Below are 15,845 nucleotides of genomic sequence, written 5' to 3'. Positions count from 1 at the left end.
AGGGGATCAAAGTTTGGATAGCAGAGATGCTTTAGCCAAAACACATCCAGAGCAGAACAAAACACAGGTTTTAAGGAAATACTGCAAATATTTGATAGCATGCTCTGTTTTTAAACAGGAAAACTACCCTTGACGTTTTGCAATGCGAACAAGACAGAAAAGAAATAAAACCACTTTAGAACACATTTTTTATTTTTATGTTCTGGGGGAGAAAATACGTGCTGACAATGTTAGGGTGTTGAATGTGGTTGCCCGAGAATTGCTGTTCGGTTGCTAAGTTGTTCTCAGTGGCAGATGATATTCTGGAACCTACATATAGCTTTGTCCTAAAAAAAAACAAAAAAATAAAAACTTAAGCAGTTAAATATTTTCTTAAGAATGCTTGGGGTGTTGCCTTCTAATTCAACAAATTAAATACATTTACTTTTTTAAATAACTTTTAAAATGATAAATGAATATATTTATTAATTTTTAAATAGAAAAGGTTATTTATGGGTCAAATGCATTTGGTTTAACAACATTTGTAGTTAGTTTAGTTTAATAATTAGTGAATCTATCAATATTAACCATCATTGATGGTATGCTGGTAACTATCTGGCAACCCAGTAATCTGACATGGAAGACAATACTGTAGTAGTAATATGTATTACTTGTAACAAATATTATAATAATTAAGTTTTATAAATTTTTGTTTTGTAAGAAGAGAACAGTTGGAACTAAGTTTTTTTTTTTAAGTGCAGCTCTAAGTTTTTAATTCATTTTTTTTTATCACATGCAATTGATTGCTTAGAAAATATCAACAAATCTCTCATCCAAAATTTTTTTTGGATTGCTTTAGTAATTCAACCAGCCCAACCAATAACATATCAGTTTACCCAACCAATAGCAGACAAGGGTACAGATCGGAGCAACCCATTTAAAACATGCAAAATGTATTATTTTTGCTATATTATTAGTGTCATCCGAGTTATAGAATTTGCTAACTTCTTTAAATCAGATGCACGGCCTGTCAACCTAAACAACCAGTTCTGCTTATGAGACACTTCTACAAAAACCAGTCTCTTAATATATATCTCTCTGCAGCACTGTATTACACAACCTCAAGCACCCTTCCTGGGTCTTTCTCAACAGTTTTCTCACAGTTCAAAGCACATTTTAACACGCACAATGAAGAAAACATGACTCTGTATGAGCAAGCCCGTTACACCTTTTAATTCAAACAACTCGATCCACCGATCCTTCAGGAACAAAAGCAGGCAGAGCAAACAGCTGCTTTGGATGAACCACTGACCACAAGTGCGGCCAATGCCCAACAGCAACAGGCACCTGCTGTGCTCTTACATAAAAACACATGCAGGATGAGATGCAGGACGATGGATCTATGGTCGACTCTCACCTGCACATCTCTGCAAAAGCCAGGAAATTGAGTTTCTTCATCTTCTTCTCGCTGAGCCAGTAGCCCACTCGTCTGCCTCTCAGGAAAGTCTGCATCTTCAGCTACTGATGCCAGATGTGACAGCAGTGTCACTCCAGTGAAAACAGAAAAAACAGTCTTCGTATAAAACCCTGTCGAACCAAAGCCAACAGAGATTATTATCAGAACCTAGAATTACAAACCTTCAAAAAAAAAAAAAAACTGGCACTGAACAATAAACCGTCTCAAATGTGTCTGTAAATGTAAAGAAACAGGCTCCGTCCAAACAAGTGCTCAAGTTGGGCTGTGAATCTCCATGGCTTTGACCTAGTCAACTTCCTAGCTGAACTGATTTTTAAACATCAGATGAGTCACATAAAAGTTAATGTGCTATTAAAACATTCAACTCGTGGGAATCAAAGGTTTCATTCAAAAGTGTAATGCATCAAAGTCAAGTTCAAAAACTCCTTTTGATCATGCAAGACAACGCACTATATATTCTGTTTCAGACATCTGAATCATTAAAAAAGCTAATGCAAATTCGCAAAAATGCGAAAGTTCAGACTGAATTTGGATGCATAATTTTTCAGTGTTATTAAACACACACACACATAAAAGAAGAATACGGGTAACCTCACAGTTGCTGGTTGCTATTGACTTCCATAGTGCTTTTTTCATACTATGGAAATCAATGGGTACCATCAACCACTTGGTTACCAACATTCTTCAAAATGTATTTTGTGGTCAACAGAGGAGAGAAACTTGGAGCGAAGTGAGGGGGAGTAAAATGACGACAGAATTTCATGTTTGGATGAACCGTCATTCAAACATCCAGTGCACATAATGTGCGAATTCAACATGTTTGATTCGAACATTTAAAAAAGCATCATATTCAAGTGTAAAGTTTCTGTTTAAAAAAATCAATGCTTTCTTCAAATAATCATAGGTGAATTCAGAGCATGATTCAAAAAGCTGCTGCAACATTTGCAAGTTTAAACTTTAGATTTCAAAATTAGAATCATAACATGCGAGTTTGATTTAAATATTAGATGGAACATACACGTTTAATTTTAAAAAATTTACGCAACACATGCAAGTAAAAAAAAAAAAATTTTGATCATACAACACAATGCATTATTACCCATTTTCAAACTGTAAAATAAATTTCAAGCTGATTATAATGGTTTAAGTTCAGTTTGAACATTAGATGCAACATATTTCAGTTTTAAGATTTAATTCAAACACAATGCATCTTTATGTGAATTTGAAATATTTGATTTAAGCTTTTTATGAAATAAATTCGATCATCTGAGAGTTTAAAATTTAGATTTTTAAGAATTCCATTCATAATTTGCCATTGCAAGTCCAGAAATTCAAGTCCAACATCCATGAATCAAAGTCTATGCAAGTTCGAACTTTCTATTTAAACATTTAATGCAGCATTTGCAAGTTAAAAATAAAAACTGAGTCATAACAAGCATTAGCAAACATTCCATTCACAACGAACCTTTAAAAATTAATTCGAGCATATAATTATGGGAGTTTAAACATTAAAACGGAGCTTCAATGCATCAAATGCAAGTTTAAAGGTTCTAGTCGAATAATCGAAAAAAAAAAAACGGAAGATTCGAACATTTGATGAATCACACACCAGGTCGACTGTGATTCGAAGATTCGATGTTCAAGAGGGAGTTCAAACCTTCCGATCGTTAGAAAGCGCCCTGATGCCCACCAGTGCTGTCCAGGAAGGCAGCTCGCTAGTATAGAAGATACATCCCATGATTCCCTTCTAGTTTAAGTCGTATTCTCACTGTATCATTGTATTAGAAAAGAAATACAGTTGAATCTGCCCTTCATACATATTCTGTTAATTTCTGAAAACAGAAAGCAACATTAGAGACCCCGGAATGGACTCGTGAAATCCGCCATACACAACCCATTCAACAGCAGCGCAAACAAGCTAACACTCCACCTACATCCAGATTCAGATCATCTCAAGTCTCACTGATGGATGTCAGGAATCTTCAAGTCGTGTTTTCTCCCCTGTGGACACACAGAAAGAGCAGATGCAGCAGGATAAATACCTGTCTAGAGCATGTTTTCGGGATCCGAGCGGATAGCAGTTAGCTAGCTGGAGGGCAGTCTGGTCTCCATGACTCGTGTTGCTGTGTCTGTCGCTGAGACTGAGAATTAAAGACGCTCTGGTGATGATCAGATGGATCGAATGCGATCTGCTCTCAATCCAGACCCCTAGAGAGCGAGCACAGCCTCCTCCTGAGGTGGGGCTGGGCTCAGTTCAGTCCGGATCGCGCGCGTGTCTGTGTATGTTCCTCCTAAAGCATGCATGACAGGAGGAGGTCTGTGCCGCTGTGAATTATGCCGCAAGGGGGCGCCAGTGGAAAACATTTGTTCAAAGTGTCTTGTATAGAAGTTGACAAACAGGTGTTGTATTTATTGTATACAAAATATTTACATTCTCATGTTTATTGTTACAATGTTTTACTGTATTTTCGATAAAACAAATGCAGCCTTTGGGAAGAATTCCTAAAAAAATTGTAAACATTTATTTTATACATTAACTCAAATGTGCTACAATGTTTGTTTTGTTTTTATAAATGCACTAGCATGATATAACTACAAGTGTGTCGCAAATGTACTTTTCAAAAAACAACAATAAAAAAGGTTGATATTTGTTTGCATTGCAACAGGAAACTGAAACATATTTATATATACATCTTATATACACCTCTAGATTGTAGCGTGAAAGACTACAATATCTTGTCAGTTTGCATTGTCATTGTCAGTAACCAGCTGATATGATAAATCCTGCCTACATGTGCTTTATATAAACACACAAGACACAAAAAAGCAATAATACACCAGGAAGCAGATGTTTAATGCTTGTATAGCTAACATTTCATTGAAGTGCTGAGTCGAACTGGTACACACAAATAAAGGCACTACGCACAAACTTAATACACAACACGAAGACAAGGAAGCCCATTATGTACATCATAAAAATATATAATTTTCATAATCTTTGGGACTATATGTACAAATGTTTAAAAAATGTATTTACAAACACTCAAGAGAATATGACGTAAAAAAGCAGAAGTGCTCCAGACAGCGATGCACAGGTCATATGAACAGGTTAATGTGTGTGTTTAGTGCTCATCAGCGTCTGAGCGCAGGGCTGGCGAGGAGGCCCAGGATGCTGGAGAGACAGTGGAGCTTCTCTTTGACCAGCTCTGGTAACTTCTCATTCTCTTTATACCTGAGAGGAAACAAAAAACACAAGAATTCACAACAGTATCTCTGCCAGCATTCATTCTTAAACATAACATAAAATTACAAACAGACCTCAATTACAGCCTTTATAAATGTCTTTGGCTTTGTTTTGCAATTAAACAACATATATGCCATTGGATTATGCAGTACATAAGTTCCATACATTACAAATGCAGTTTAATATTTGTTTCTTAATAACAAGCTTTACCTGGTGATGTGTCCTTCAGGGGAAGTAAAAGTGATGCAAGAGACACCAGCTTGAACCATCAGCTGAGATCCATCATTAAACTGAACCCATACCTCCCCAGTAGTTAACTAAAAATAGAAATAGATTAACACACTTAAATGCTACTACTATTATATACATATGCATATATACACACACACATATATATTAGGATATTAAGTAAAGATATTAAAGATAGAAGTACATCGATAGATTTTATTCAGCTTTCAGATGAGGTTTAAATCTCAATTTCTGAAAATTGACCCTTATATAGGTTTTGTGGTCCAGGGTCACATATATATATTACACATACAAATTATTAATTAGAATTTTAAAAAAAAATTCTAAACTTATCCAGTCAAACACTTTACCTGAGAGGCCCAGCCAATGTTAGGCACAAAAATGGACTTGAGCACCTTTCCTGTGTTAACGCCGCGTTCATCTTTGCCTGATTGGGGTGAGCTGCCTTTAGCCACACTAGCTGTGGTGAAGTCCGATCCCGCATAGGAAATCATCTGGAGGGAAAGAGAAAGGATACTCAATGAAAGTGGGATGCACTCTGAAATCCCAGAACTGATGTGCTTTGGGATAATGTGCATGCATGACGTACTGATGGCGTGATGTGGGGTGGCCGGGGCGGACTGAGGCACACCTGAGCCACCTCTGCAGGGGCTGCTGAGCAAGACTCAGACGAACTCGGAGGCTGAGAAGCTGAAAAGGCTGGATTAGTGAGTCTCCTGGTGAGGAATAAGATGGTGAATGAGAAACGGACTTCATGCATGACTTTTGATCTCAACCAAGAGGGTTTTCAGCTTTGGTGGTGACAGATTTGAAGCCTCACCTGCCGATGGTGATGGGAAAGAATGGAGTGTTTTTAGCACTTCTCTGCTCCTCGGTAGTGATTGCCGCTTCCAGAGACAGACACATCCGATGCCCCTGAGAAAAACACCAAACAAGCTTGAATCTTGGTTAGCATTATAACAGCAGGAAGAGCAATGTACCACCTGACCTTTGAGAGTCCTAAAATAAACATGCAAGCATATGCACCTATCAAAAAGATGAAACATGATGCACGGATGCAGTACCTCCTCAGAGAGCTCCATGTAGAGTCTGCACTCAGGACTCAGTCCGCTCAGCCCAACGTCACCCTTCACCGTATACGACTTCCCGTTCTTCTCCACCACACGCACCTGATCGCTCGTCTTATGGGTTTTTGCGCCTAAAGGATGAAAACAAAAGGTTCTTGAGGCCTAAATCGGCTACACGCTGCTCTACACACTGAATCATCTGTGTTGCTCACCATCATAGAAGCACACCTCCAGGTCGGCATTAGGACTGTTCTCCATCAGCATACACTTGGCAAATTTTGTGTACAGTGTGACTTTAGGGGTCTTTGATTTCACCAGCTGGACAAACTTGGTGGCATACTGATATTTCTTCCAGTATTTTTCTGCAGTAAATGCAAACTAGTTTAATGCAATGCTTTCCATTGTTAATAGAGTTAGCTGAGAAACGGTGTTGAATAGTAATGTGCATTTGAAACACATCACTGTACCTGGTAAGTCCTCATAGCTGCAGATGAGAATGTCTTCAGGTGGTGAAGGGGGGTGGTCCAGCACGGGGAAGCCTTTCCCTTCATTGGGCTGATACACTGTAACCTAACACCACAGTTGATAACAAAAAGAGCATGAATTAGAGACTGTCAAATCTCTATAGAATTTTTAATCAATAGGGTACGATAGTAAAACAAAATATGCATTCTTTTTTTTTTTTGCAGCAACAATAATAAATGAAATATGCAAATCTGCTTTGCGATCCAAACAGATGAATTACAAAGATTTTCTGAAAATACAATTATTTGATAAACAACATTTATAATAACCATTCATAGAAATGTTTCTTGGGCAGAAAATCAGCAAATAAGAATGATTTCTGAAGGATCATGTGACACCGTAGTCTGGAGTAACGGCTGCTGAAAAGGTCATTTTTAAAATAACATTTATTTTCGATCAAATGAATGCACCCTTGGTGAGTATAAAAGATTTCCTATATATTCAGATATCATTATAATACTAAAACATGTCTTATTATTAATGTTAAAACAATTGTGCACCATATTCTTTTGTTGGAGACTGTTTACAATTTTCCAGGATTCTTTGATGATAGATAGAAAGTTTAAAAGAACAATTTATTTGACATAGAAATCTTACATTATATATACTTGTCCTTACATGCACATTTGATCAATTTAATGCATCTTTGCTGAATAATATTCTTACTGACCCCGAAAATCAGAACATGAATTGCATTGAAATAATTATTGAGTTTTTAGTCCCTCACCATAGATCCATCACAGGATATCCTAAGTACTTCTTTGACTCTCTCCTGAGCTCCTTGTCCCTTCAGCAGCTCCATACACACCTCTCCAGAATTCAGGATACTGACCTAGAGAGGAAATACACACCCTGTTACATCATGTACTAAACCAACAACTCTAGTGTATAACTTACAGGGCCCAGCGCAAGCAGGGCATACGGTTTCACTAGGACAGACTTAAATTGTTTCACTCACCACAGCGCTTTTGGTCTTTTGTCTAATAGGCTTGAGCCTGGCAGCACAGAGTGGAGGGAAGCTCTTCTTAGGGCACACTTTCTCCTTCTCTGTGTTTGCTTTGCCTTTGGAGAGGGGTGGACCCAGAAACTGTGTGTCCGAGTAGGCCTGAGATTCTAACACGTGTCCTGATCCAAACCCATCTTCCCTGCAGGGCCCTGGATTGTTGTGAGGGAAAAGGTTTGGCTGCTGCTGAGAGTGAAGGCCGCTGGGTTTGTCACTGCAGGAGGTTTGTGTCCCGACCGGCCCTCGTCCAGAGTGAACACTGCCACTGCTGCTGTGACTGCTCAGGTCCGCCGGCCTCCTGAACGCTCCTAAAAGTACAGATGTTTTGAGGTTTAAATATGGAGTCTCAATATGGAAAACTTTTTAAATAAGTTGTAAAAAAGAGATACTTCAGCCAAAAACAAAAACATTCTAGCATCATTCACTGATGTCCTTCTGAACCTGTATGAATTTCTTTCTTCCATTCAGCAAAAAAAGTGTTCTGAAGATCATTCACACTGATGTTTTCCATACAACCAAATGCAATATATATGTTTTAAGAATTATATTTCAAGCCTTATGAAGCTAAATAAAAGCTTTGAGTAAAATCAATATGTGAGTTACTATCTTTTTACTCTTAAAATCTCATTTTTGTTTGCATATATTTAAACATGACACCTAGGATGCTTCGAGGGTGAGTAGAAGATGGACATTTTCATTCTCGTGTAAACGAACCCTTTAAATAAGGAAACTAATAATCAAACAATTAAAATACCACTTTAATACCACTAATAACAAAGTCATGCATTCTTAATTTATGGCCACAATATCTACTGAAGTTTTTATTTGTATATTTCCTGCTAATTTTAGTTAAATTTAGTTGCTGTTTTGTAACTTTTTACAATCTTTTTAATTTTATTTTATTAGTTTTGTGGTATTATTAAAAAGTGATTTATTTCAAAAAGTGATTTATTTAGTTTTAGAGGTTTTAGTACACATTTTAGTGCAAGTTAAACTAAATGAAAATTAGAAATGTTTTCTGGGCAACTGACTGAAATAAAATAACTATAATATATTTAGTTTGAAGTCATTGTGTTTTACATTTTTTGTTAACTATAATAATCCTGGTCATGTGCGGGGCTCCACAGGTTCAGAATGACACGAGAGAATGTTCTTTTTTGCTGAAATATTCTATAGAACAGCTCAGAATTCCGATGGGAATATTACCATCACTGCTAAACCAGGCCTGCGATTGAGAATCGGACATCTGTGGTCTCAGGGAATGGCTGGATGTAGAGAAAGATGATCCCAGACTGAGGAAGAATAAACACAAAAACTCTAATCACAAAAAATACTTATTGATAATGTAATAATGCTGAAATGCAAATATGCCAACTGCACTCAATTCATTAGTAAACTGTATTCATCTTGATGGAATCGCACCGCATCTTACTTTGCAGGCTGTTTTACAGGAGGAGAAGGCAGGCGCCCCTGTGCAGAGTAGCCATGGGGCATGTTTCTGTAGCTGGAGGTTGATGGAAATAATCGTCTGGACCCTGGAAGCATCTCTTCCGAGTGGCATCTCTCCAGCTCCGCCTCCTGTGGCGTGTTGCTGAACCCAGCACCAGATCGATCTGATGAATGAGCCCGTCTCAAGTAGCGAGAATGAGGCCTTCCGCTGTCAGCACCCATGGGAACTCTACCAATACCCATCCTTGATGAATCATCTTGCAAATGTGGCTGCCAATCTTGGCCGCTCTTGAAACTGGAGCTGGTGGAATGGTGGGAGTGGCTGGGGATCGGCGCCAAGCGATTGGGCAAGGGCTGTCCAATCACCTGCCTTGTTTTTCTCTGTAGCCGGCTGCTGCTGCTATTGGTGGCGTTGGAGGCTGTGGATATGGTGGCTATGCCGCTGTCTATGGACCCCCCGTCACTGCTCCCAGAGTCTTTGCTTGCGGTGGGCCCCGAATGAGTCATAAAGGGGTGGTCCAGCACTGTGGAGAGACTTGGCCTGAGGGCTGGGTTCTTTTGTAAGAGCTGCTGAATCAGGTCCTGAGCTTCAGCTGATATGTGAGTGGGCATCTGATATTCTCCCAGAACCACCTTATTGAGAGTGTGTTTCACAGTGTCCGTGTCAAAGGGAGGTCTGCCCGTGAGGAAGGCGTAGAACATGCAGCCCAGGGACCAAACATCCGACTCCAGGCCGTGAGCGCTGCGTGTAGCCACCTCAGGTGAAATGTAGTTTGGAGTGCCACACATGGTGAAGTGCTTCTCACTGGGAAGCTTGAGCTGCGTCGCCAAACCAAAGTCTGCGATTTTAATGTTCATGCTGGTGGTGAGCAGGAGGTTGGACAAGGTCAGGTCCCTGTGCATGATCCCATGAGTGTGGAGGTACAGCATTCCCTTCACGATCTCATCCATGAAGTGCCTCGCTGTTGATACACAAAAATCTTTTTTTTAACCGTCCTTCAATTTAAAACAAAATGTACTGATTTTTTGCAGTTTTGATTATTTTAATATATTAATAATCGATAGTTCAAAAGTGAGTAACTCACCCTCTTCCTCGGTGAAAGGTTTCTTCCTCTCCTTCAGGTAGCGGCTCATCTCCCCGTTGTGACACATCTCCAGAACCAGGTACACATAATTACTGTCCTCAAAGTAATTGTATAACTTCAGGGAGTCAGGAAAGAGAAAATAAGAGGATTAGCCAATATCTACTTTTAGAATGTAAATCCTTCAGGATGGCGGATTCCTTTAAATACTGCAAAATGCATAATATGCACAATAATATCATATTCCACAATTCAAAGGGACTTACAAATGAGGACAACTGAATAATTTTATTATACAATGGAAAATAATAATAAGTGTTCTACTGTCTTCAATAAGATCCTCACAAAGACTGATATTGTTCTATTTCTAAACCACTAATTCTCAAAATATTAAAACGGCTAAAACATTTAAATATTTCTTCCATTTATATATATATATATATATATATATATATATATATATATATATATATATATATATATATATATATATATATATATATATATATATATAGACACACACACACACACACACATTTTCTTATTATTCACCCCATGGGTTCCCACTGTCTTGAAGAATCTTAAAAATAATTGAAGTGTGATCATTTATAATTTTAAATAATTCTCATCATCAAAAGTGTCCTATTATGCTTTTTCACTTTTTCCACTTTAGTTAGTCTGTAATGTTGCTGTTTGATCATAAAAGATCTGCAAAGTTACAAAGCTCAATGTCCAGTTCGAAAGGAGTTATTTTATTTAACAGAAATGACTTTTCAAAAACTACAACAACTGACTCGTTGGGACTACAACGCATATTTTACAGGATTTGTGATATCACAAACACCGACAAATGGGATGAGACCTGGTTGAGCTGCACTAGAGAAGGCAACAAGTGTTATCACTATGTCGGAGACACACTAGTGTTCCCAAGACAGACGAATTTATAATGATTACAATCATCCGGGTTTAAAACATGCTCAAATTGATTTGATATTGATGCAATATTTACACTGAAGCTTGCAGATATTCCCGACCAGGTGCCAAGTGGAACCAATCACAACACACACTGGCCCAGCTAACCAATCACAGAACACGCTGGCCCAACTAACCAATCACAGAACACGCTGGCCCAGCTAACCAATCACAACACAAACTGGCCCAACTAACCAATCACAACACACGCTGGCCCAGCTAACCAATCACAACACACGCTGGCCCAGCTAACCAATCACAGAACACGCTGGCCCAGCTAACCAATCACAGAACACGCTGGCCCAGCTAACCAATCACAACACAAACTGGCCCAACTAACCAATCACAACACACGCTGGCCCAGCTAACCAATCACAACACACGCTGGCCCAGCTAACCAATCACAGCACACGCTGGCCCAGCTAACCAATCACAGCACACGCTGGCCCAGCTAACCAATCACAGCACACGCTGGCCCAGCTAACCAATCACAGCACACACTGGCCCAGCTAACCAATCACAGAACACACGCTGGCCCAGCTAACCAATCACAGCACACGCTGGCCCAGCTAACCAATCACAGCACACGCTGGCCCAGCTAACCAATCACAGCACACACTGGCCCAGCTAACCAATCACAGAACACACGCTGGCCCAGCTAACCAATCACAGCACACGCTGGCCCAGCTAACCAATCACAGCACACGCTGGCCCAGCTAACCAATCACAGCACACACTGGCCCAGCTAACCAATCACAGAACACACGCTGGCCCAGCTAACCAATAGCCGCATTTCCACTGTCGGGCCAGTGCGAGCCAGGGCTCAAAGCGGGCCGGGTGGGGCCCATAGCCCGGGGCCAGTAGCACCGAGGCCAGAATAGCGCAGGGTTTCCACAGTGGAGCTTGAAGCACCGCTGCACGTCACTAAAACACGCCCTTTACACGCCTCTCAGAACAACGTCATGCAACCTCAAAATTTCACCAATAAAGAGAAGTTATCAGACAACTAAGAAATAAGTCACTGGAACATGCGCGATCACAAAACGAACATGATAAAAGCGGCCGTTTGTTTGCAAGCTTTGTTATATATTCAAATTCAAAAGCATCGATGTTTTAACTATAGAATACATGATACATTGATCATATTGATTTAATTTATCAGGACTCAAAATTAATCACACATAAATACACTTATTTCTATTTTATTTATTTATTTTTAACGCTCATGAAAATAGCCTGCTTATTCAGTCGAGTCTGTTTCTGTTTATTAGCCACAGTAGCCGTCATATTCAGAATGAATGATAATATCTCTATTTTTATAAAAGCTCCCGAACAAAAACATTTGTAGGCTATATTCTTTTATGATAAGCAACGTCAGATAAACTCTCGAGACAAGACTTGGGACAGATAATATTAAGTTACTTAATAAATACCAACTGTGATAGAGAATAAGAAGCTGACGTCTGATTTCTTCAAGCGGTCATATTTTACCATGTTTACTATGGTAACATGTTTAGCGTGCATATCTTTTTCATCGCTTATAAATATTTCTGCATTTTTTAATGTTTATAATCCACATTGGACCAAGTTATGTCAAACACTCGCTGCTGACTGAAAGAGAGTTTTGAGCTCGACTTATAAAAAAAAAAAAAAAGTGTTTAATGCTGGTGTTAAAGCTGTTATCTTTCTGAAATGATTCGCAGTGCTGACTCGCTATTTTTATAAAAGCTCCCAAATAAAAATCATTATTATATTTTGATGATATGCAACGTGGAGCTAAACTCACGAAACGAGACAACAGATAAAATGTTACTTAATAAATACACAATTGTGATGGAGAATAAGAAGCTGACGTCTGATTTATCCAAGTGGTCATATTTAACATGTTTACTATGGTAACGTTAATGTTTAGCGTGCGTAGTCTTTTACATCGCTTATAAATATTTCTGCCTTGTTTAGTGATTATTTCTGGCCTTCCCCCCAGACCTGTTGCTTTCTGTGTTTCCACCGCGGTGTAAAGTACTGGGAAGATTAGGCAAAAAGTCTGGTAACTTAGGACGCGTTTCTCATTACAAAGTACGCTGATTTTGGACGTGCATCCTCGGTAGTTCAGATTTTGCTTATTCGACTCGGGAGTGTGATGTCCACGGCAACGCAAATCCGATAAATCTGCAAACAGCAGCGTACTTCATAACTTCAGTTAGCTCGTCTTGGCTACTGCAATTTTCCTCTCTGTATATTTACAATAAAACAAAATAGGATATCAAATACCACTGCCTCCTTTCGTTTTCATTTAAACATAATAACAGCTGCAGAAATGTACTTAGTTCAGGGATATGTGTATATATACAGCCATTACAATGAAACAAAATATTATATAAATAAAGAGGCTGCTCTCGGAAGATACATGAGGACACAGTCTCACAGTCTCCGAGATCGGCGAAACACAATTTTAAATAGGCTCTGTCATTATGAATAAACCACAGATTTGAGTTTTAAACAACTACATTCTCGCCTGAAATAATTTTAAAATTACATTTCATGACACAATAACAGTAATATTTGAAAATGATCCGAATAAATGGTGGTTCAACTCAACCAATGCTGCGTGAACTCAACCAATCAGGATGTTTAGCGCCCAAGTCCCGCCCCTGAAAGTTCCGGAACTTTTAAAAAGTACCACCTCGCCAGCAGGGACTTTCTGAGGGGCATTTTTTTACCCTGAACTTTATTTAGTTCCTGGTTCCTGCGGTGGAAACACACCGAGTACCAGGCCAAAGTCCCTAGTTCCTGGGTAAAGTTCCTGTGGTGGAAATGGGGGGCACAATGCAATTGTATTCCAGAAGATGTGCCTTCTTTTGATAAAGGAACTATTCGAGCTGCTTATGCCAGTCTGACGAGAGAGGTGTTATAATAATGTAAAATATGTGAAAAATAATGTGTTTTTCGAACAACCTAGTATGAGAGTCTGTTCTAGTGCACCCACAAAACTACATCAAGACTTTGTAAAAGAGCCTAATAGGACCCCTTTAACCTCAATCAGTAAAACATGCAAACTACTACAGCAACAGATGAAAAAGTCATGCAAATTCATTGGTTAAAAAGACTGGGAAACTTAAAAAACTATCAGCTCTAAAAAGTTCATCCTAAAAAGTAATTTATGGAACAATCTATGTGGATAATGGGGCCTTACAGTCAAAAAGGCTGAAAACCGTGACTGTAGTTAAAACCACTATATGCAAATTTCCAGCATTTTGTGTGACATTTTAGGAGTTTAATGACCTGTATAGAACTATACAATTCTTCTTTTACATTTAAAAGTAAAACAAACTGTCAATATAACTGATTCCAATTCACTGTACACATGACATTACACAAGCATCAGCGGAACCGCAGTGAGTCTGTGATGAGGCTCTAGGACTCACCTCAAGAACGGCCGGATGCTTTAACCGACACTGGATCTCCACTTCATTAATGACTCTCTGCACCATGCCAGCTTTGTGCATGGCCTTCTTGTCAATCTGCAAATACACATGGGGCACAGTGAACGGTTCTGAACAGATGCTGCACAACCACAACCCTGCCACTACGGTTAATTAAACCGCACAGTGTACTCTTACCATTTTGATTGCCACCTCCAAGCCTGTGTTTACAGATTTTGCTCTGTACACGCATGCAAAAGAGCCTTTACCCAACAAGGTGAGAACCTTGAAGTCCTGAAACACAAAATAAGAGCGTGCATTAGATGGAAGAACAACACATTAGAGCTCGATTTTGTCCCCTGGGAGTCTCTTGGCCACTGAATCTCAGAGTGAAGTCTCCTACCTCGATTCTGAGATCCACAGATGAAGACAAAACTCGGTCCTCATGTGGATCATTCGCTTTTGTAGTAAAATCTAGCAGGAATGAATGAATCGCTGTCAACATGGTGTTTCGATCACTGATGAAGGCGACAGTGTGCGGTCTCTGTTGACGCGTCGCTCGTTACCTGACATCTGCTCGTCACTCTCCCGCTCTCCTCCCGCGACTCGACCTGACAACCGACGCTGACGCGAGTCGCCTAGCAACCGTCTCCACGCTCAACTCCCAAAACACTTCTGATGCTCTCAATAACGTTACACCGCGGAGCGAAGAACAGAGGCGAGCTCCAGAACGACTGGCTGCTTTAACATTATCAACTGACGTTTCGTCTTTGTTTAACATTATGTTTCAATGTGTCCAAAACTTGAAAGAACGAAACGTAACGTAAAACGAACCTACGTAAAGACGTACAAGCGAATCTTTTAGCTTTCTGGGGGGACTTAAAATATACACAGAACCTCAGAATTGAGTTAAATAGATTTTAGGGCTGCAAGCGGCCGCGCTTCTTACCTCAATCTTGTCACCGATTGAAACACTCATTTTCAATTCATAACCTCTTCAGAACGAAGATTCGGTAGTTCTTTTCAAAATATCCTTATTTTTCCGTAAATTTGAGATGGTTTGACTTGAACATGATGTATAAAAATGCATTTAATCGGTATATTTGTATTCCCCTCCAAAATGTTTGCCTTTCCTCCATTTTGAAAAAGTCCGCCCGTAGAACGCATGATGACGTGAGCGACGTCGCTGCCCAAACTGACCAATCGGTGATCAGATTACAGAACCAGGCAGAGTCTGTCAAAGTAAAAGTCGATGTTTACTACGATTATATAAAGTATTTAGTGCATTTACTTTTTTGTCATTTATCTCAGCAGACGCTTTTAGCCAAAGCGACTTACAAATGAGGACAATAGAAGCAATCAAAATTATCAAAAGA

The 15,845-nt window shown here is 39.3% G+C and overlaps 2 protein-coding genes across 3 annotated transcripts in view; both read right to left on the bottom strand.

Moving 5' to 3' along the window:
* Positions 1–3,793, bottom strand: part of itpk1b (inositol-tetrakisphosphate 1-kinase b) — a 44,141-nt gene extending 40,348 nt beyond the window's left edge. Inside the window, exons 1-2 of the mRNA XM_026285532.1 lie at positions 3,499–3,793; positions 1,397–1,566 (exon numbers count right to left, since the gene is read on the bottom strand). Coding sequence (XP_026141317.1) covers positions 1,397–1,491 — 95 coding nt within the window. The 5' untranslated portion in view covers positions 1,492–1,566; positions 3,499–3,793. The remainder of the gene's footprint in view (positions 1–1,396; positions 1,567–3,498) is intronic.
* A 62-nt stretch (positions 3,794–3,855) lies between these two features.
* plk4 (polo-like kinase 4 (Drosophila)) lies at positions 3,856–15,647 on the bottom strand. Of its 2 annotated transcripts, none has more exons than XM_026285530.1 (16): positions 14,873–15,383; positions 14,668–14,763; positions 14,473–14,568; positions 10,079–10,193; positions 8,977–9,955; positions 8,751–8,836; positions 7,500–7,852; positions 7,269–7,373; positions 6,484–6,586; positions 6,229–6,378; positions 6,014–6,147; positions 5,770–5,864; positions 5,539–5,665; positions 5,300–5,443; positions 4,911–5,017; positions 3,856–4,688 (listed from the first exon to the last, which is right to left on the bottom strand). In XM_026285530.1, the coding sequence occupies exons 1-16, from the start codon at positions 14,972–14,974 to the stop codon at positions 4,589–4,591; spliced, it is 2,892 nt and encodes a 963-aa protein (XP_026141315.1). In that variant the 5' UTR covers positions 14,975–15,383; the 3' UTR covers positions 3,856–4,588. The 2 variants fall into 2 exon arrangements, with proteins under 2 accessions (XP_026141315.1, XP_026141316.1); XM_026285531.1 differs by lacking the exon at positions 14,873–15,383 and adding an exon at positions 15,419–15,647 and having other exon boundaries at positions 3,859–4,688.
* Positions 15,648–15,845: the final 198 nt, after the last annotated feature.

The sequence above is a fragment of the Carassius auratus genome, chromosome 17 (assembly GCF_003368295.1).
Source record: "Carassius auratus strain Wakin chromosome 17, ASM336829v1, whole genome shotgun sequence".
NCBI classification, from domain to species: Eukaryota; Metazoa; Chordata; class Actinopteri; order Cypriniformes; family Cyprinidae; genus Carassius; species Carassius auratus.
This window is presented reverse-complemented; position numbering and strand designations above follow the sequence as displayed.